Raw genomic sequence first — 15,877 nt, 5'->3', positions numbered from 1 at the left:
AGGTCGGGGGAAAAGCACGCAGCCAACAGCCATTGCCGTGTTAAGTATCTGAAAACTCTAGTCTCCTGGTCGATCTCTATCAGGTCCTTACAAGCCCACAGCAGCAGCTACCAAGCAGCCGGCCTTGCTGGGGATTTTAAGACACTCTCTCACATCCAAATGAAAGAATTCCTTACCCCTTTCCTTACCACGCCCAGTGAAGACTCATAAAACAGCAGTTTATTTACTGTAGGAGCGCATCCACCTGTAACTTACATAGTTCAGGGTGTCATGCTGGAACAATTTTATCGATGGACATTTGATTTACTATGAAGTACAATAATTTACCTCCATGGCTTCCTTTAACAAAAGTCTGAGTAACTGCTCCAATCATGAGCTTCAAGGAGAGATGGAAAATGTCAGGGAAACAAAATTGAAGTGCCTTGTTTCTGGTCTTCTATTTCCTTGAACATATATTCATAATTCTACCTGGATTGTCAAGCTTCTGGGTCATTTTCCATTTCTCCTAGTTGCCATCACTCCACACACAAATAAAAATGGGCTCTGAAGGAAAGTGGGCAAGCCCAGCCTGCCAGGGGAGTCTTGGACACCATCCATCCTGGAGAGTTTCTTGTGAGAGGCATCAACAGCACAGTAAGGTGACCTGAGGCAGTCCCACCTGACCTAGTTTGGATGATGTAGTCTTTTTTTTTTTTTAATGTCATCTTTTTTTTTTTTAATTTACTTTTTTAGATTTTATTTATTCATTTTTATTAGAGAGAGAGGGGGGAGAGAGAGAGGGGGAGAGATAGAGCGAGAACAGGGGAGAAGCAGGAAGCATCAACTCCCATATGTGCCTTGGCCAGGCAAGCCCAGGGTTTTGAACTGGCGACCTCAGCATTCCAGGTCGATGCTTTATCCACTGCGCCACCACAGGTCAGGCCTGGATGATGTAGTCTTTACTGCAGAAAACAAACACTTGGTCTGATTCAATTTCCTAAAGACTGCTGGAGTATCATGGAAGCAACTAACAGCCTCTATGGAGCAGGTGAGAAAAAACAACAACATCTAATTGGAGCTCAAAAGATAAAAAACAAAACAACAAAAACATTCCTTTTAACTATAAAAATAAAACAAAATCTGGATGTTCAGACACCACATTCTTTACTCTATACCTCATCTGTCCCAAGAAGAGGAATTCCAGACCTGTGATAATATTCACCTTCCTGAATCAGGATGAATCACCATGCTCATCATGCACATGTGTGACTTGTGACCAGAGGTCTTGTACGTATAATAATAATAAAATAACATTGAAATACAAGGTCGGTAATTAAGACCCTCAGGGAATAAGCCAGCTGCAGGCAGGGAAAACAACGGACACCCATCCAGCCCATCTCTGTCCGACTCCCTCCCCCCACTCTAACTGGGCAGTACTCTCTCCTAGAACTGACCACAGCCGCCAGAGGATGCCGAGCTGCCACTTGGAATACTATCTCCTGGTGGCCAAAGGCAAACCAATGAGGACCCAAGGGGACGCTGAAATAATTACCCGAGACACTATCCAATCAATGCTCTCTTTGCAAAAGCACAAGCACACTACCTGGAATGGAGCAGCACCCATAGCACACACATGGGAAGTGAAAGAAGAGTTTCAAAGATGTACTCCATCCAGTATTAGGCTGAATCACTTAACTCATTGCTACTTGAACACCTGCCACGGGCAAAGCATTATGTTGTACCTATTGAGGGACCAGATGGATGTTTTATCATTTTTTGAAGAAATTTCCCTGTTTCTAAAAATGACCTGAGGACATTTCAGGTCAGAGAAGACAGCCCCGCCTTATGGTGCTGATACTCTTATTTGGGGACTGCTTGTGCAGAGCCCTGCTTTCTGCTTTCCTTCTTGCCCCACCTAGTCGACCCAGGAAATCATTCCCCGACTGCACCTCCCCCCAGAGGACCTCAGCACAGGAGTACTGCCAGTCTGAGGCTCTCCAAACTACATTTCTGCCGAGTCTCAGGAGTCCCGAAATCTACTGTATTTTTTGCTCCATAATACGCACTCCCCACCACACAAAGTGGAGGGGAAAATGCCCGTGCACCTTATGGAGCGAAAAACACGGTATTTTATTAAATATTTTAACACACCATTTCGTTCAGAATATTTTTTTTCTTATTTTCCTCCTTAAAACCCTAGGTGTGTCTTCTGATCAGGTATATCTTATGGTGTGAAAAATACGGTCTTTAAAAATAAGAAGGCAAAATGAAGCACAGGCAAACCTGAAGAGAAGCATCCCAGAAGCTTCCCCGGAAAAAGGAGGTCGTGCAGTAAATGAGCACCACCCAGCCCACCGCACATGGCCACCTCCTTGCCTACTCTGCCCGCCCTTACACAGGTGCTACACAGCGAGAGTGCAGACCCACACCTGATTCTACAAGAGAGAAGAGGGAAGAGAAAGCATCAAAGGGGAGACCAAAATACAGAGAGAGAGAGAGAGACTGAGACAGAGCTGGAGAAGGACAAAGAGAGACAGAAAGACATATTGAGATAGAGACCAAAGGGGGTGGGGACAGAAGATGGGCAGAGACCCAGACCTATGGAGGGTAGGGGGGAGGAAGACCAGGAGGAACAGATGGGGGAGGGACCAAGAGGTTAAGGAAGAGTGGTGGGGGACAAGAGGAGAGGAAGGTAGAGGTGAGTTGGAGTGGTGGAGAAAGGAAGGAAGTGAGGTGGGGGCTGTCCCATGGAGGGGAGGGGAGGGCAGGGGTGGGGAGGTAAGGGGAGGGGAAAAGAAAGGCCAAAAGAAAATGAATAACATAAAAAAGACATCAGGAAAGCCTTCCGACATGACCCACCGTTCCTCTGCCTCCCAGAATGCTCCCTGCCTGAGGGAGGTCCTCAGCAGGCGGGGTCACCACCCCACACTTGTGTGCACACAGCCCTTCCAAGGCAGCAGCTTCCAGACCCAGGTCACAATGCTCCCCAACTACGCCTCTCTCCTGACGCACACACTCAGTCTGAGCCTCCAGGTCCTGCCTAGATGTGAGCATACTGGTTCCATCAGTCTCAATAATGCATTTTGCTGGAACACAGCTGCTTCCAGACACGAAGGTAATGGGGGTGGCTCAAAACAGCCTTGTCTGGGAGGGGATTTTAGAGGAGAAGGTTAGCATCCCACAACTGGGAGGTTTTTGAGGGGAAGGTTAGTGTCCAACAAGGGTGCCCAGAAGGCAACCCCCAGGGGTGACTGGTCTGACTCTATGGTCCATCTAAGCCCTACAGCACCCGAAGATCAGCCAAGAGAAAACTCTTTTGAGTAGACAATGATGATCTGATTGTTTCTCCAGCCTTCTTCTGGGAGCAGTAAGCGATGAGGGAGAGGCACCCACATGGGGCCCCAGCGCAGCAAAGTCAGGGAGAGTCCCACAACCCACAGTCCCTCACGAGAGCCCTCAACCTCCCTTCTGCTGTGGGTAAGATTAGTGGCAAAAGCATAGTGCCATTACCATGTCTGTCATCTCAGAAACTGGAACTGCCTCCAACTCATCACTGCCCTCATTTTCTCTCTCTCCAGCAACGGGCTGATGTGAAAGGGACGCACCAATTCTCTAAGACTTCTTGTAGAAAACGATCATTGTCCCTGGTTTGGGAACCTTCTCATACACTAAAGCTGAAATAACCTTACAACATCAGCAGCACTTCTGAGTAAACTGTTTCATTATTACAATTCTCACCAGCCCTATTTATTTAATTTTAAATAACATGAGCATTTTTTGCACACACCCATATTTTCTTAAAGATTGCCTTTTTACCCTTAGTAAATCATCATAACAATATTTTCTACAGCAGTTTAATAGTTTAGTCTTTGATTAAACAGATACATTATAGTTTGCCTAACCAATACACTGTTAAATATTTATGTTTGGTATATATTTTTTCACTATTTTAAATGACTATCCTATCCATACACCTCTGTGCAGATCCATAACTATATCTACAGTATAAAATCTGAGAGTAGCATTGATTAGCCAAAGGCATTTTTATAGTTTTTGGTGCCTACTATTTTTTTACATAATTCCAGAGGGTCCTATCATTTTATCTGACCACCATTGGGCATGAGTGTTTCCTATTCACCCGGACCTCATGAACTATTATTATTGGTGGTGATGACAGTGGTAGTGGTTTTATTTTGCCTTTTTTTTTTCTGTATTTTTCTGAAGTGAGAAGTGGGTAGGCAGTCAGACAGACTCCCACATGCACCCGTCAGAGATACACCGGGCATGACCACCAGGGGGCGATGCTCTGCCCATCTGGGGCGTTGATCTATTGTGGCTGGAGCCATTCTAGTGCCTGAGGCAGAGACCATGGAGCTGTCCTTAGTGCCTGGGCCAACTTTGCTCCAATAGAGCCTTGGCTGCGGGAGGGGAAGAGAGATACAGAGAGGAAGGAGGGGGGGAAGGGTGGAAAAACAGATGGGCACTTCTCCTGTGTGCCCTGGCCAGGACTTGAACCTGGGACATCCAGATGCCAAGCCGATGCTCTACCACTGAGCCAACTGGCCAGGGCCTTTATTTTAATTTATGGAGAAATGTTCTGGTCCTCACTGGTAGCATCTTATAGATACCAAGAAAATGGGGGACTATATTCTTCCTTATCTTACTCAACCAAAGAGAGGACAACAAAAACACGCCTGTTGCGCCATCTGTGTATAGTGACTTCTAAAAACAGGAGGGCCTCACATCAGGGCTTAGTTGCGAACACAAATCTTCAATCATTGCAGCTCAGGATCTAGTCCAATGTCTGGTCATCAGGTCTGCTGAATGAAAGGTGTCTGCTATCACAGTCATAGCTTCTTCAAAATATATGAAAAACAATGAAAATTCGGTGGTTCCTGGAATGAGGAACGTTTATTATAAAAACATCAATCATCTGCACCAAAACCATGCCTCGTCTTCTTTTTCTAATGATTTGGCTTGTCCAAACCTGAGTTTTTCCTCACCAGATAAAAAAAATAGGAGATATTTTATATTAACCATATCAGGGGAAAAAAAAAGGCTACCTGCATTATGCTAACATCAAACACAGAACAGACACCTATGCGAGATGCATCAAACGGGATGAGACCTCCGGGGAGCGGATGCAGACAGCTTGTGGAGGCCGGGCCGCTCACAGCCGTGCCAGGGCGCCCATGAGAAAAACCCTGTCAGCCAAGGCCACAGCACACTGAATACATGACTAACAATTAAGTTGTTGTCACTAACTTATTCCAGGAAAATAATTTAAAAGTTAAATTGCACATGTAGATAGGAGGGAGTTAACGCCACTGGCAATGGTAATCAGTTCGGAGTTTACAAAGGACTCTCTACAACCCCAATCCATTTTTTTCTGCTCTTATCTGAATTTCAGTATTTCTCATTGTATTGCTGTTTTGTTGCGGTGGCTATTCTTGCTTTTTTAAGGAAAACATTCCCTCCTAATATTTAGAATCATAAGTAGAAGAGTTAAAAGGATGCTGCAAACAATCTAGGCCATACCTTATCATTTTAAAAATAAAGAAGCTGTACCTCAAAGAAGTTATAAACGGCAGAGCCTGACTATGGAAACGATGACTTTGTTCCATCTTCTCTCAAATCCTATTATAGCTTGGTTTTTGTATTATTTATATATCACTACCTTTTCTAAGGGGAATATGAAAGCATGTCCTGTACTGGGCATTTGTTTCAAGGAAGCAAAACTTGATAGCCTCAGCCGGACCTGTGGTGGTGCAGTGGGGAGAGGGTTGACCTGAAACTCAGCACTGAGGTCGCCGGTTCAAAACCCTAGGCCTGCCCGGTCAAGGCACAGACGACAAGCAAACAATGAACAACTAAAGTGATGCAACTATGAGTTGATACTTCTTGCTCTCCGACCCCACACTTTAAAATCAATAAATAAGATCTTTAAAAAGAACTTGATAGTGTCCATTTATGTTACAGAAAGCTGTTTTTTTTTTCATAAAATTAGAAAATGTCATTTAGATATTAGGAGACAACACAATGAAATCTTGGAGCAGAATGTATTTTAAGCATTTTCCAGTACAAGCACTTTTACATAGGAAGTGACCACCAAAGGCCACAGGGATGGGACATATAAGGCCCCCCACACCGAAGGGCAGAGACAGTGTTCCAGAACTCCTGGCTCAAGGCTCTTTCTACCGTATCAAGATGGCTTTTCTATATTATGATCTGGTATAGCATCTGGTATTTTTAATATACAAAAATCTTAGTTGTTATAAAATATCAATTCATGACCCATTCAGTTTCCAAGGCTCTGCAATGCACTGTGGCCTTCTTACGTTTTCTGTCACCTTATAAAGTCTAGCAAGTCCACTGATTTCAAAACGCAAGACGAAAATACCACAGCCCTTAGGTAGAAGATGAATCAGGTACTGAACAGCCAAATAATGCTGAGGGCACAGGCCTCTCTGCCACTAATGATCGGGCGGAAACTGCTCTCATTCACTCCCTCCTGCTGCCTCTGGCCACGTGTCAGAATCTTTCTGGCCGGGCTGCACTGACAGGGCACTTGGTCATCCCCAGCTCACCCATCTGAGGGTTAACACCCTTAAACTAAAGGCTCCTGAAGTCACATCTCTTGGCAGTACAGCGTCAGCCTCCTCTCCTGCCACTATCTGTGAGACTTAATTTAAGCTATGACTCTCTTCAGGCCTCAATTTGCTCATGGAAAATAAAAAGGCAAAGTTCTCTGCAGCTCAACAATGATATATATGGTCTATGACTTAAGGGAGGGTTATTTTCATGAAGGAAAAAAAGGTGGGGTGCATTCGGGTCGCCTCCTAATACATTACATTTGAGTCCTGACCCTTCTTTCTCTGTCTCGCCAGCCAGTCAGCTGTGGGTGTGGAGTCACATTGTAGAGTGGGTAGGAGAACGTTTGAGTAGAAAGAACTGCATGATCCCCAGACACAACTGGAAGGGCCAGACAGAGATGGGCCAAGTCAGAAAAAGCAGAATGCTCAGGAACAATGCAGGTAATGTGTGAGGAAAGGCTGACTCACTGTCTCCTCTGAGCTAAAACACTCTTAAGGTACAGGCTCAATCCTAGATTTTATCCTGCTGGACCAGACGTCCGCGAAGTGACATAAAATGCTGGATGAAATGCTGTGCTATTCAGTACGTTCTTTGCTGCTTCATTACCTGTATTGGGGCAGCTCGGTAACACTTATGCCAGCCTTCCCAAAGGATGGAGCACACAGCAAACGATAACACGGAAGACTTGTTCAAATTCTGGCCTCGGCCAGCACAGCAGAGGCACACACAGAACTCTGAAATCACCATGTGGAACCAGATTCTTCTTCATTTTTTTTTTTTTTTTTTGTATTTTTCTGAAGTGAGAAGCAGCGGGGAGGCAGACAAGACTCCCGCATGCACCTGACTGGGATCCACCCAGCATGCCCACCAGGGGGTGATGCTCAGCCCCTCTGGGTTGTTGCTCTGCTGCAACCTCAGCCATTCTAGCTCCTGAGGCCAACTTTGCTCCAATGGAGCCTTGGCTGTGGGAGGAGAAGAGAAAGAGAGAAAGGACAAGGGGAAGGGTGGAGAAGCATATGGGTGCTTCTCCTGTGTGCCTTGACTGGGAATAGAACCTGGGACTTCCACACGCCAGGCTGACGTTCTACCGCTGAGCCAACTGGCCAGGGCCAGAGCCAGATTCATAACCATTCCTTTTTCACTGTTACCAAGCTCTGCTGGCTGCTGCCCATGTCCTCATCCCATTATTCAGGTCCCACCACTGCACAGCTCTGGGGTGCACCCTTTATGTTTCTGGTCACCATAAATCTATGTAATTATTATGACATTTTTCTGGCAGGGAACAGTGCAGGTTTTAAAGAAAGGGCAACAAACGAAGGGTATGGACCAGTGGCAGGGCTGCCCCTTCCAAGCCCATGTAAAAGCGCATGACAGCCTACGGAAGCACATGGAACTTATGTTGTTACCCATGCTCATATTAACCAAACTGCAGCGATGTCATCATAGCTCTATTCAGAATCCCTATATATAGCACCATTGTTACCAAGGATGATATGCAACCTTAAATAAGGAAATAAAGCAATAAAATGTGAAACCCCATAAGAACAAAAGTCCATGTTCCTGGTCATCTACAGAAATTCTAATGCTAGTCTGGAAACTCTCAAGAAGGCAATGACCTCCCTCCCAGGCTCACTGTGGGCTTCCAGAGGGCTCCGGCCAGCCTCAGTCAATGATAACCTTCTCCAAGGTGGTCGCCACATGCAAAAACTGGGAGGCGCATTCCAGAATCCAAAACAGGTCTAAACAGTGTTCATACACATGACACAAATCTGGAGCATCTGAGAAGGTGCCATGAACGGGATCTCCAGTGAGGATAAGAAACAAGTTCTCATCTGCACTGCATCTAAATAGGTCACAATGAATGACTTCTCACGGTCACAAAATGTTGATGATTTCTTCTTAGTCTCAAAAACTGGACTCTATTTTTGATGTTCTTTTAAAAGTAAGATTTATTAAGGTATAATTTACATGGGATAAATTATTTCAGTGCATAATTTTATGGGTTGGGAAAACTCATGAAATCCGTAAGTATCACCACAGTCAAAATTAAATAGTTTCATCACCCCCTGCAAATTCCCACAGAGCCCTTTAGTCAACCCTTAGCCCTAGCCCAGTAACCACTGCCTTCATAAAACTGGACTGTATTTAATACAAATTTCAACACTATTTAAACTTCCCCTCAGATATTTACATTTCATTGATTCTAAGACTCAGAAAGAACACGACTAGCTCTGAACACTGAAACTAGGATCTGCCTTACAATCAATGGCATTTTACCATAATTGGCAACAATTTTTCTTCTTAGAGATATATGAAATAATGATGTGTTTTAGCATCTATGGTGTCTGTTAAAAAAAAATCAATGAAGTATATTAAAGTCATAATATTTGAGTACTTACTTTGGGTTAAGCATACTACTGGGCCCTGAGAAATACAAAAATGAAATCAAATGGTCCTCAAGGAATCATCACTTGAGAGGGGGAGATAAACAGCTCTAATCAAATGTAATAATGTCTATGTGGAGGATTATCCATTCACAAGGATGAAATAAAATTCTCTCTAGATTGGCCACGCTTCTTCTTTCAGGCAAAATTCCCCCCAACTCCTGTCCTTCCGTGTGCACAGGAAGTAAGGCGGAAGGGAGTGTCACTCACTCAGCTGCAACGCTCACTCCGGGAGTGAGTTATTGCCACACCATCTGACATACGGCCCAGGAACAATCCAATTACTTCCTTCCATAATTCGCTGTTGTCGTAGGGAAGTCCCATTTTAGTGTTCAACAGCTGCAAGGCTTTTATGATAATATCAGAAGACAAGACACTGAAAATAACTGCTCAATCTCTGAAAGACAGATGCCCCAAATCTTCCCCAGACATGCTTCGAGGTCCCCAAATTCTTCCCTGCACAACCCTGAAAGGGGAATGTAGAGAAGACCAGTTAGTCTCCTTACCTGGCTCTTGAAAGTGTTCTTCATTCGATAGCGTTCTAGACAAGATAAGTATTAATGCTTCTTTAAATTGATCAAAGCGCACCTAAAAACAAGCAATTAAAAATAAATTCAAAACAGTTTCCACAGTCTTAAAGCGACAAACTCATCTACATACAAGGTGCCAGGACCTCTCTGGGAGCATCCTGAGAGCACTGAAGTCTGTCATCACCTGCCTGTGCTCCCTTTTCATCCCTTCATTTCTCTAAAGCACTAATGAGAAAATGGGCTGATTGCTTTTAACACCACAGTGTCATAAATGCTAATATCAACATCAACATCAATATTGATTCAACCCTGAAGGGGAAACCGATATAGTAAAACCTTCCTGATGAAGGCAGAAAAAGATGTGTTTTGAACTCTTAACCTTCTTTGTTTTTCTGAACAAGATGGGAAGAGAAAGATGTTAAGTTAGATATTTGGAAAAACTTCTCAAGTAAATGACTCATTGTAATGATGCCCCCAAAGATGCTTTCATTTCTTAAGATAGTCTAGAAAGAAGTAAGGTACCTTTTGAGGATGACTTAAATATAGTCTTGCCTGGGGCAGGTATACAATATTCATCTCTCTAGGCCCCTGGGATTCCATAAACAAGCAGAAATCAATAGCCAACACAAAAGGATGAAACAGCCTAGGAAAGCATTTTCCTGAATTCTTAAAAACACTGTTACCTTGACTAAGGTAGAAAAGAACTTGAGTTTTATTTAAGTAAACACTCAGAACTGAGATATCACTTTGGTTAATAGGATGACACCGTTTTCTTTATGGCCAAGTACACTCTTGTCTAACATTAATTTACATGATCTCACCGTGGGGCAGAAGAGAGAGATGTTATTTCTTCTCACCATCATTCTAGCTTGATAATGTGTCATCTATTTATACCAAAGCCCATACATAAATACAAAGTTAGCAAATCGGTAATCTGTGCTGTTATGGGTCTCTTTGGTCATCATTACAAAACAGTGCCTAGAATTTTAAACATAAATGACAGATAAAAAACACTTTAAAATTAAAATTAGAAAAGCAACAAATCTCATTAGCTATCTATACAATGGAAGAAAAATCATACAATGTCTTCTCCCTGCAAATCAAAACAAAGAAGGGGACTCCACTGAGATTCCTGGCATAAAATTGTCTGTACTTACAATTCACCAGACTCTTCCACAGTATATGTGATTTCCCCACTACATTAGTTTTGATTAACTGGAATTACATTCCCAAATCATATTTCTTTAGATCATGCACACTAAAAATCTAATCTAAAGAGCCAGAGCAGAAATCTATCAAAAGAGCCAAGGCCATACAATCAATGAAAGGGTTAAAAGATTGTAGAAATATAAGCTGTGCTAATTAGGTTTCACAGATGACAAATCGCAGAGAAACCTGGGGGAGAAGGGAGGGGCAGGCCCAGCCGTGTCCCAGAGTCAGAGATGGGCTTCAGGCACTGTGGCATCCCAGCTCCAGTTTCCAGGGGCAAGGCCATCTTCCCAGTCAGCCAGTCCACAGACATCACACAACCAAGGCTCTCCCACTAAGGGCACTTCCAGGCATTTACTACTTCCTGCCAGAATCATACCTCCTGGGGGGGGGGGCAGTAGAAGGGTTAGGAGCACAGGCTCTGGGCTCTGACTCTCATTCAGCCACTCACTTCCTTCTGGGAGCTAGCTTTGGTTTGCTCCTCTGTAAAGATGGTGCTATTTAGCAACTAATATTTACGATTACTTCAACAAACACTTATTGAGCAGCTGCTATGCACTGGGCACTGTCCTAAGCCCTGGTGATACAGCAGTGAATGAGTGCCTAATGTCCCTGCTGCCATGGAGCACCTATTTCAGGAAACGTCAAAGGGAGTCAGGCAGTACTATGCTAAGAGCATTGCATGTATTTTGTTATTTCTAATACCACCTCCCTCATAGCAATGTTCGGGAGATAAAATGAGAGTTTTGTACAGTGTCTAGAACTTCCTGGGAGTTTTTAGGTACTCAGCAAGTGAAAGCTAATACTAACAGGTATAGTAATTGGAGTGATTGTTTCTACCACTTTTTTTTTTTTTTTTCTGAAGCTGGAAACGGGGAGAGACAGTCAGACAGACAGTCAGACAGACTCCCGCATGCGCCCGACCAGGATCCACCCGGCACGCTCACCAGGGGCGACGCTCTGCCCTCCAGGGGGCGATGCTCTGCCCCTCCAGGGTGTCGCTCTGCCACGACCAGAGCCACTCTAGCGCCTGGGGCAAAGGCCAAGGAGCCATCCCCAGCGCCCGGGCCATCTTTGCTCCAATGGAGCCTTGGCTGCGGGAGGGGAAGAGAGAGACAGAGAGGAAGGAGGGGGAGGGGGTGGAGAAGCAAATGGGCGCTTCTCCTATGTGCCCTGGCCGGGAATCGAACCCGGGTCCCCCGCACGCCAGGCCGACGCTCTACCGCTGAGCCAACCGGCCAGGGCTGTTTCTACCATTTTTACAAAGAGACAGGGCCACGTTCTCAAGCAAAAGCAACTGGCCATGAGAGTAACCAGCAGTACAGCCAACAGCGTGTGTGTGCGTGTGTGTGTGTGTGTGTGTGTGTGTGTGTGTGTCTGGCGGGGTGCCAGGACAGCAGGGAAGCCCAGGAGTCTGCCTCGTCCCTGTGGTCTATGCCCCTTGGAGCAAACGGCCCAGTCTGCTGTGGTTAGGGACCCCGACTCTGGGTTTCTTCTCTGTCTTAAGATATTGATGGAGATGACCTGATGACTCGAATGAAACCTAGTCTCTCGTCACCATTATGAACTGAACAGAAAGAAGCTCCTGTTTCAAAAGGGAGGTGCCTGCCTTGAGATGTTCAAGCCCTTTACACTTGTGCCTGGGGCTTCCGCTGGGTCTTCTAAAGATAGAAATTTTGCGAGGTAACTGAAAAAGCCCTTCTGAATTGTGTCCTAACAGTCCAATTATGTGAGGGTTAGCCAGGAGAATCACCCAGGGGTCTCTATGCCCCAGTTCCACTCCCTCTGAAAAATGACAAAAAACAGCTGTAATCTGGAAGGTAATTCTAATCAACTTCCACGGCTTTATCACTCCACACTTAAGGGAGACTTAGGCCTCATACTACTAACACACCAGCTTCTGAGAGAATACTGTCCTCATTTACGGGCAGGTTGCTTATCTCTCAGCCTCAGTGACCAAGAGTTCGGCAGACAATCGGGAGACAAGAAGTGGGGCCAAAGCTAAGGACAGCATCGTGATGCCCACAGTCTTCTCAGTGGAAATGCCACAGAACGCACCCAGAAGCTCTTCATTCTCATGCTTCCAGAGTTAAACTTCATTATCCTGCTTTTCAACCCACTACAGATTAGACGCAGCAAATAAAAGATGGGGTGTACCAAGGCAAGAACAAAAATAAGTATCGCTATATGGGGAGACTAACTCATCCCTCTAACAAATAAAAGTATAATTTTTTTATATTCTAACAAACTACTTTAAATAAAACATATAAGTTTTATTTATTTATTTATTTATTTTTTTTCTGAAGCTGGAAACGGGGAGAGACAGTCAGACAGACTCCCGCATACGCCTGACTGAGATCCACCCGGCATGCCCACCAGGAGGCTACGCTCTGCCCACCAGGGGGCGATGCTCTGCCCCTCCGGGGCGTCGCTCTGTTGTGACCAGAGCCACTCCAGCGCCTGGGGCAGAGGCCGAGGAGTCATCCCCAGCGCCCGGGCCATCTTTGCTCCAATGGAGCCTCGGCTGCGGGAGGGGAAGAGAGAGACAGAGAGGAAGGAGAGGGGGAGGGGTGGAGAAGCAGATGGGCGCTTCTCCTGTGTGTCCTGGCCGGGAATCGAACCCGGGACTTCTGCACGCCAGGCCGACGCTCTATCACTGAGCCAACCGGCCAGGATAAGTTTTATTTTAAAAAGCACATGCCCTCAAAAACCTAGTAGGCTGATATCATTTAGTGTTGGGGAAGGATCTGTGTCCTGCTAAATAAAGCCTCAGGCTATATTACTCTTTTTTTTTTTTTTCTTCTGAAGCTGGAAACAGGGAGGCAGTCAGACAGACTCCAGCATGAGCCCAACCGGGATCCACCCGGCACGCCCACCAGGGGGCGATGCTCTGCCCATCTGGGGCGTCGCTCTGTTGTGACCAGAGCCATTCTAGCACCTGGGGCAGAGGCCAAGGAGCCATCCCCAGTGCCTGGGCCATCTTTTGCTCCAATGGAGCCTCGGCTGCGGGAGGGGAAGAGAGAGACAGAGAAGAAGGAGAGGGGGAAGGGTGGAGAAGCAGATGGGCGCCTCTCCTGTGTGCCCTGGCCGGGAATCGAACCCGGGACTTCTACACGCCAGGCCGACGCTCTACCACTGAGCAAACCGGCCAGGGCCAGTATATACTCTTTATAGAAGAATAAGTGATAGACCACAAAGATTTAAATGATCAAGAAAAATCTGTCCTGGCCGGTTGGCTCAGTGGTAGAGCGTCGGCCTAGCGTGCGGAGGACCCGGGTTCGATTCCCGGCCAGGGCACACAGGAGAAGCGCCCATTTGCTTCTCCACCCCTCCGCCGCACTTTCCTCCCTATCTCTCTCATCCCCTCCCGCAGCCAAGGCTCCATTGGAGCAAAGATGGCCCGGGCGCTGGGGATGGCTCTGTGGCCTCTGCCCCAGGCGCTAGAGTGGCTCTGGTCGCAATATGGCGACGCCCAGGATGGGCAGAGCATCGCCCCCTGGTGGGCAGAGCGTCGCCCCATGGTGGGCGTGCCGGGTGGATCCCGGTCGGGCGCATGCGGGAGTCTGTCTGACTGTCTCTCCCCGTTTCCTGCTTCAGAAAAATGAAAAAAAAAAAAAAAAAAAAAGAAAAATCTTATAATACTTAATATACTCTTTGGGTAAGACATTAATAAAAAAGGTTAATCTCCAACGGTTAATCCTTTCTTTAAAAAAAAAAAAAAGAGTCTGCCACTAATTGAGGAAAGAGATTCAGTTATTAGAAAATGTTAGTAATGTGGGTGGTGAATAATACTAGATGAACAGGGTACTGGGGTAGGTATATTCTTTCCTGGGCATTTGGTCATTCAGCTGGTGCAATATTCATGTGAGATGGTCGAGGCAGGCACCCGATGTTGACGAGAGAGGCTCAGGGAAGGCCTGCGCCTTGCCCATGGCCACACGTCTAGAGGGGAAGGAGTTACTTGGAGAACCCAGGTCTTCTCACTGGACCCATTAAAGTGCAGTAACTGAGCCTGCCTGCCTCATGTTGCCCCACTCCTGATCTGACTGCAGGGAAACCCTCTGCTGTTCCACGTCAAATCCTCAACTTGACACAAAGCCACTCAATATAAAGCAGTCCACATTGGGGGGGGGGTGTCTTCAGAGGCTACAAGATCAAGAGATACCTAACCTCTGCCCTCCAGGAGTTCATCAGCTACACTCCAGATCCTAGAGTGTGGGAGGGTGAAAAGGGGGAGAAAAGACGACAGTTTCTTAGTAACTCTAGGGTGGAATCTGGTATATTCTGAAACAGATAAAAAGAGCTGGGAGGGACCTCTGACAAGTGAGCATATCCTACTTGGCCAGCGGGGAGGGAAATAGGGACCTCTGGTGACATTTGACTTCCCCAAAATATTCACAGGCAGAGCTTCAAGTTTCCCAAAATGGACTTATAATGTATTAAATCTACCACACCTTAGAAGAAAAGGGTCTATAAAATACTAAACATGACTATTAACTCAGAGGTTCTTCATAATCCAACAATGTCTATCCAGGTGTAACCCCTTCTTCCCCAACAACAAAAATCTAGAAATGGCAAAAACAAAAATCTGGCCAACTGATCAAAACCACTGGAGCGGGGGTGGGGGGACGACATGGGTAACGGGGTTGATCATATGGGAACAGATGGAAACTGGGCTTTTGGTGGTGAGCGTGTTACAATGTATACAGTTCATGAATTATGATGCTGTATACCTGAAACTTACATACTATTAACCAATGTTACCTCAATTAAAATAAATATTGGAACAGTTTTCATTCTTACACTGATCTTTATTTTCTTTCTTGCAAGGACTTACAGACGCTGCACCCTCCACTTTAAATAGCAGTAAATTCTTTCTCTTTCGAGAAGAGAGCTCTCCAATAGAGGCAGGAGTAGGGGGGTGGGAGGGGTGGGCTGCTATTTTCCATCAATGCTCATGAATAAGGATGTGGCAGAGAAACCCCTCAGGATACAACCCAGAACCGAAATGTTAATAAATGCCTTCTATTGTGAAGAAATGTGCATCAGTTGGTTCACTAAGTTCCGTAACTGGAATTTTTAAGTACCGTTTCTTTCTCCTCCAAGGGAGTTTTACTATTG

General features: G+C 45.6%; 1 protein-coding gene across 9 annotated transcripts in view; it reads right to left on the bottom strand.

The window, feature by feature from the left end:
- The window catches only part of NIN (ninein), a 118,501-nt gene that overhangs the window by 82,631 nt on the left and 19,993 nt on the right, over positions 1-15,877 (bottom strand). For all 9 annotated transcript variants that reach the window (XM_066344140.1, XM_066344139.1, XM_066344138.1 and 6 more), the window contains one exon: positions 9,524-9,605. In XM_066344140.1, coding sequence (XP_066200237.1) covers positions 9,524-9,605 — 82 coding nt within the window. The remainder of the gene's footprint in view (positions 1-9,523; positions 9,606-15,877) is intronic.

This window comes from Saccopteryx leptura, chromosome 6, assembly GCF_036850995.1.
Source record: "Saccopteryx leptura isolate mSacLep1 chromosome 6, mSacLep1_pri_phased_curated, whole genome shotgun sequence".
Lineage (NCBI taxonomy): Eukaryota > Metazoa > Chordata > Mammalia > Chiroptera > Emballonuridae > Saccopteryx > Saccopteryx leptura.
Note: the sequence above shows the minus strand (reverse complement) of the source record. Positions and strands in the feature narration are given on the sequence as shown.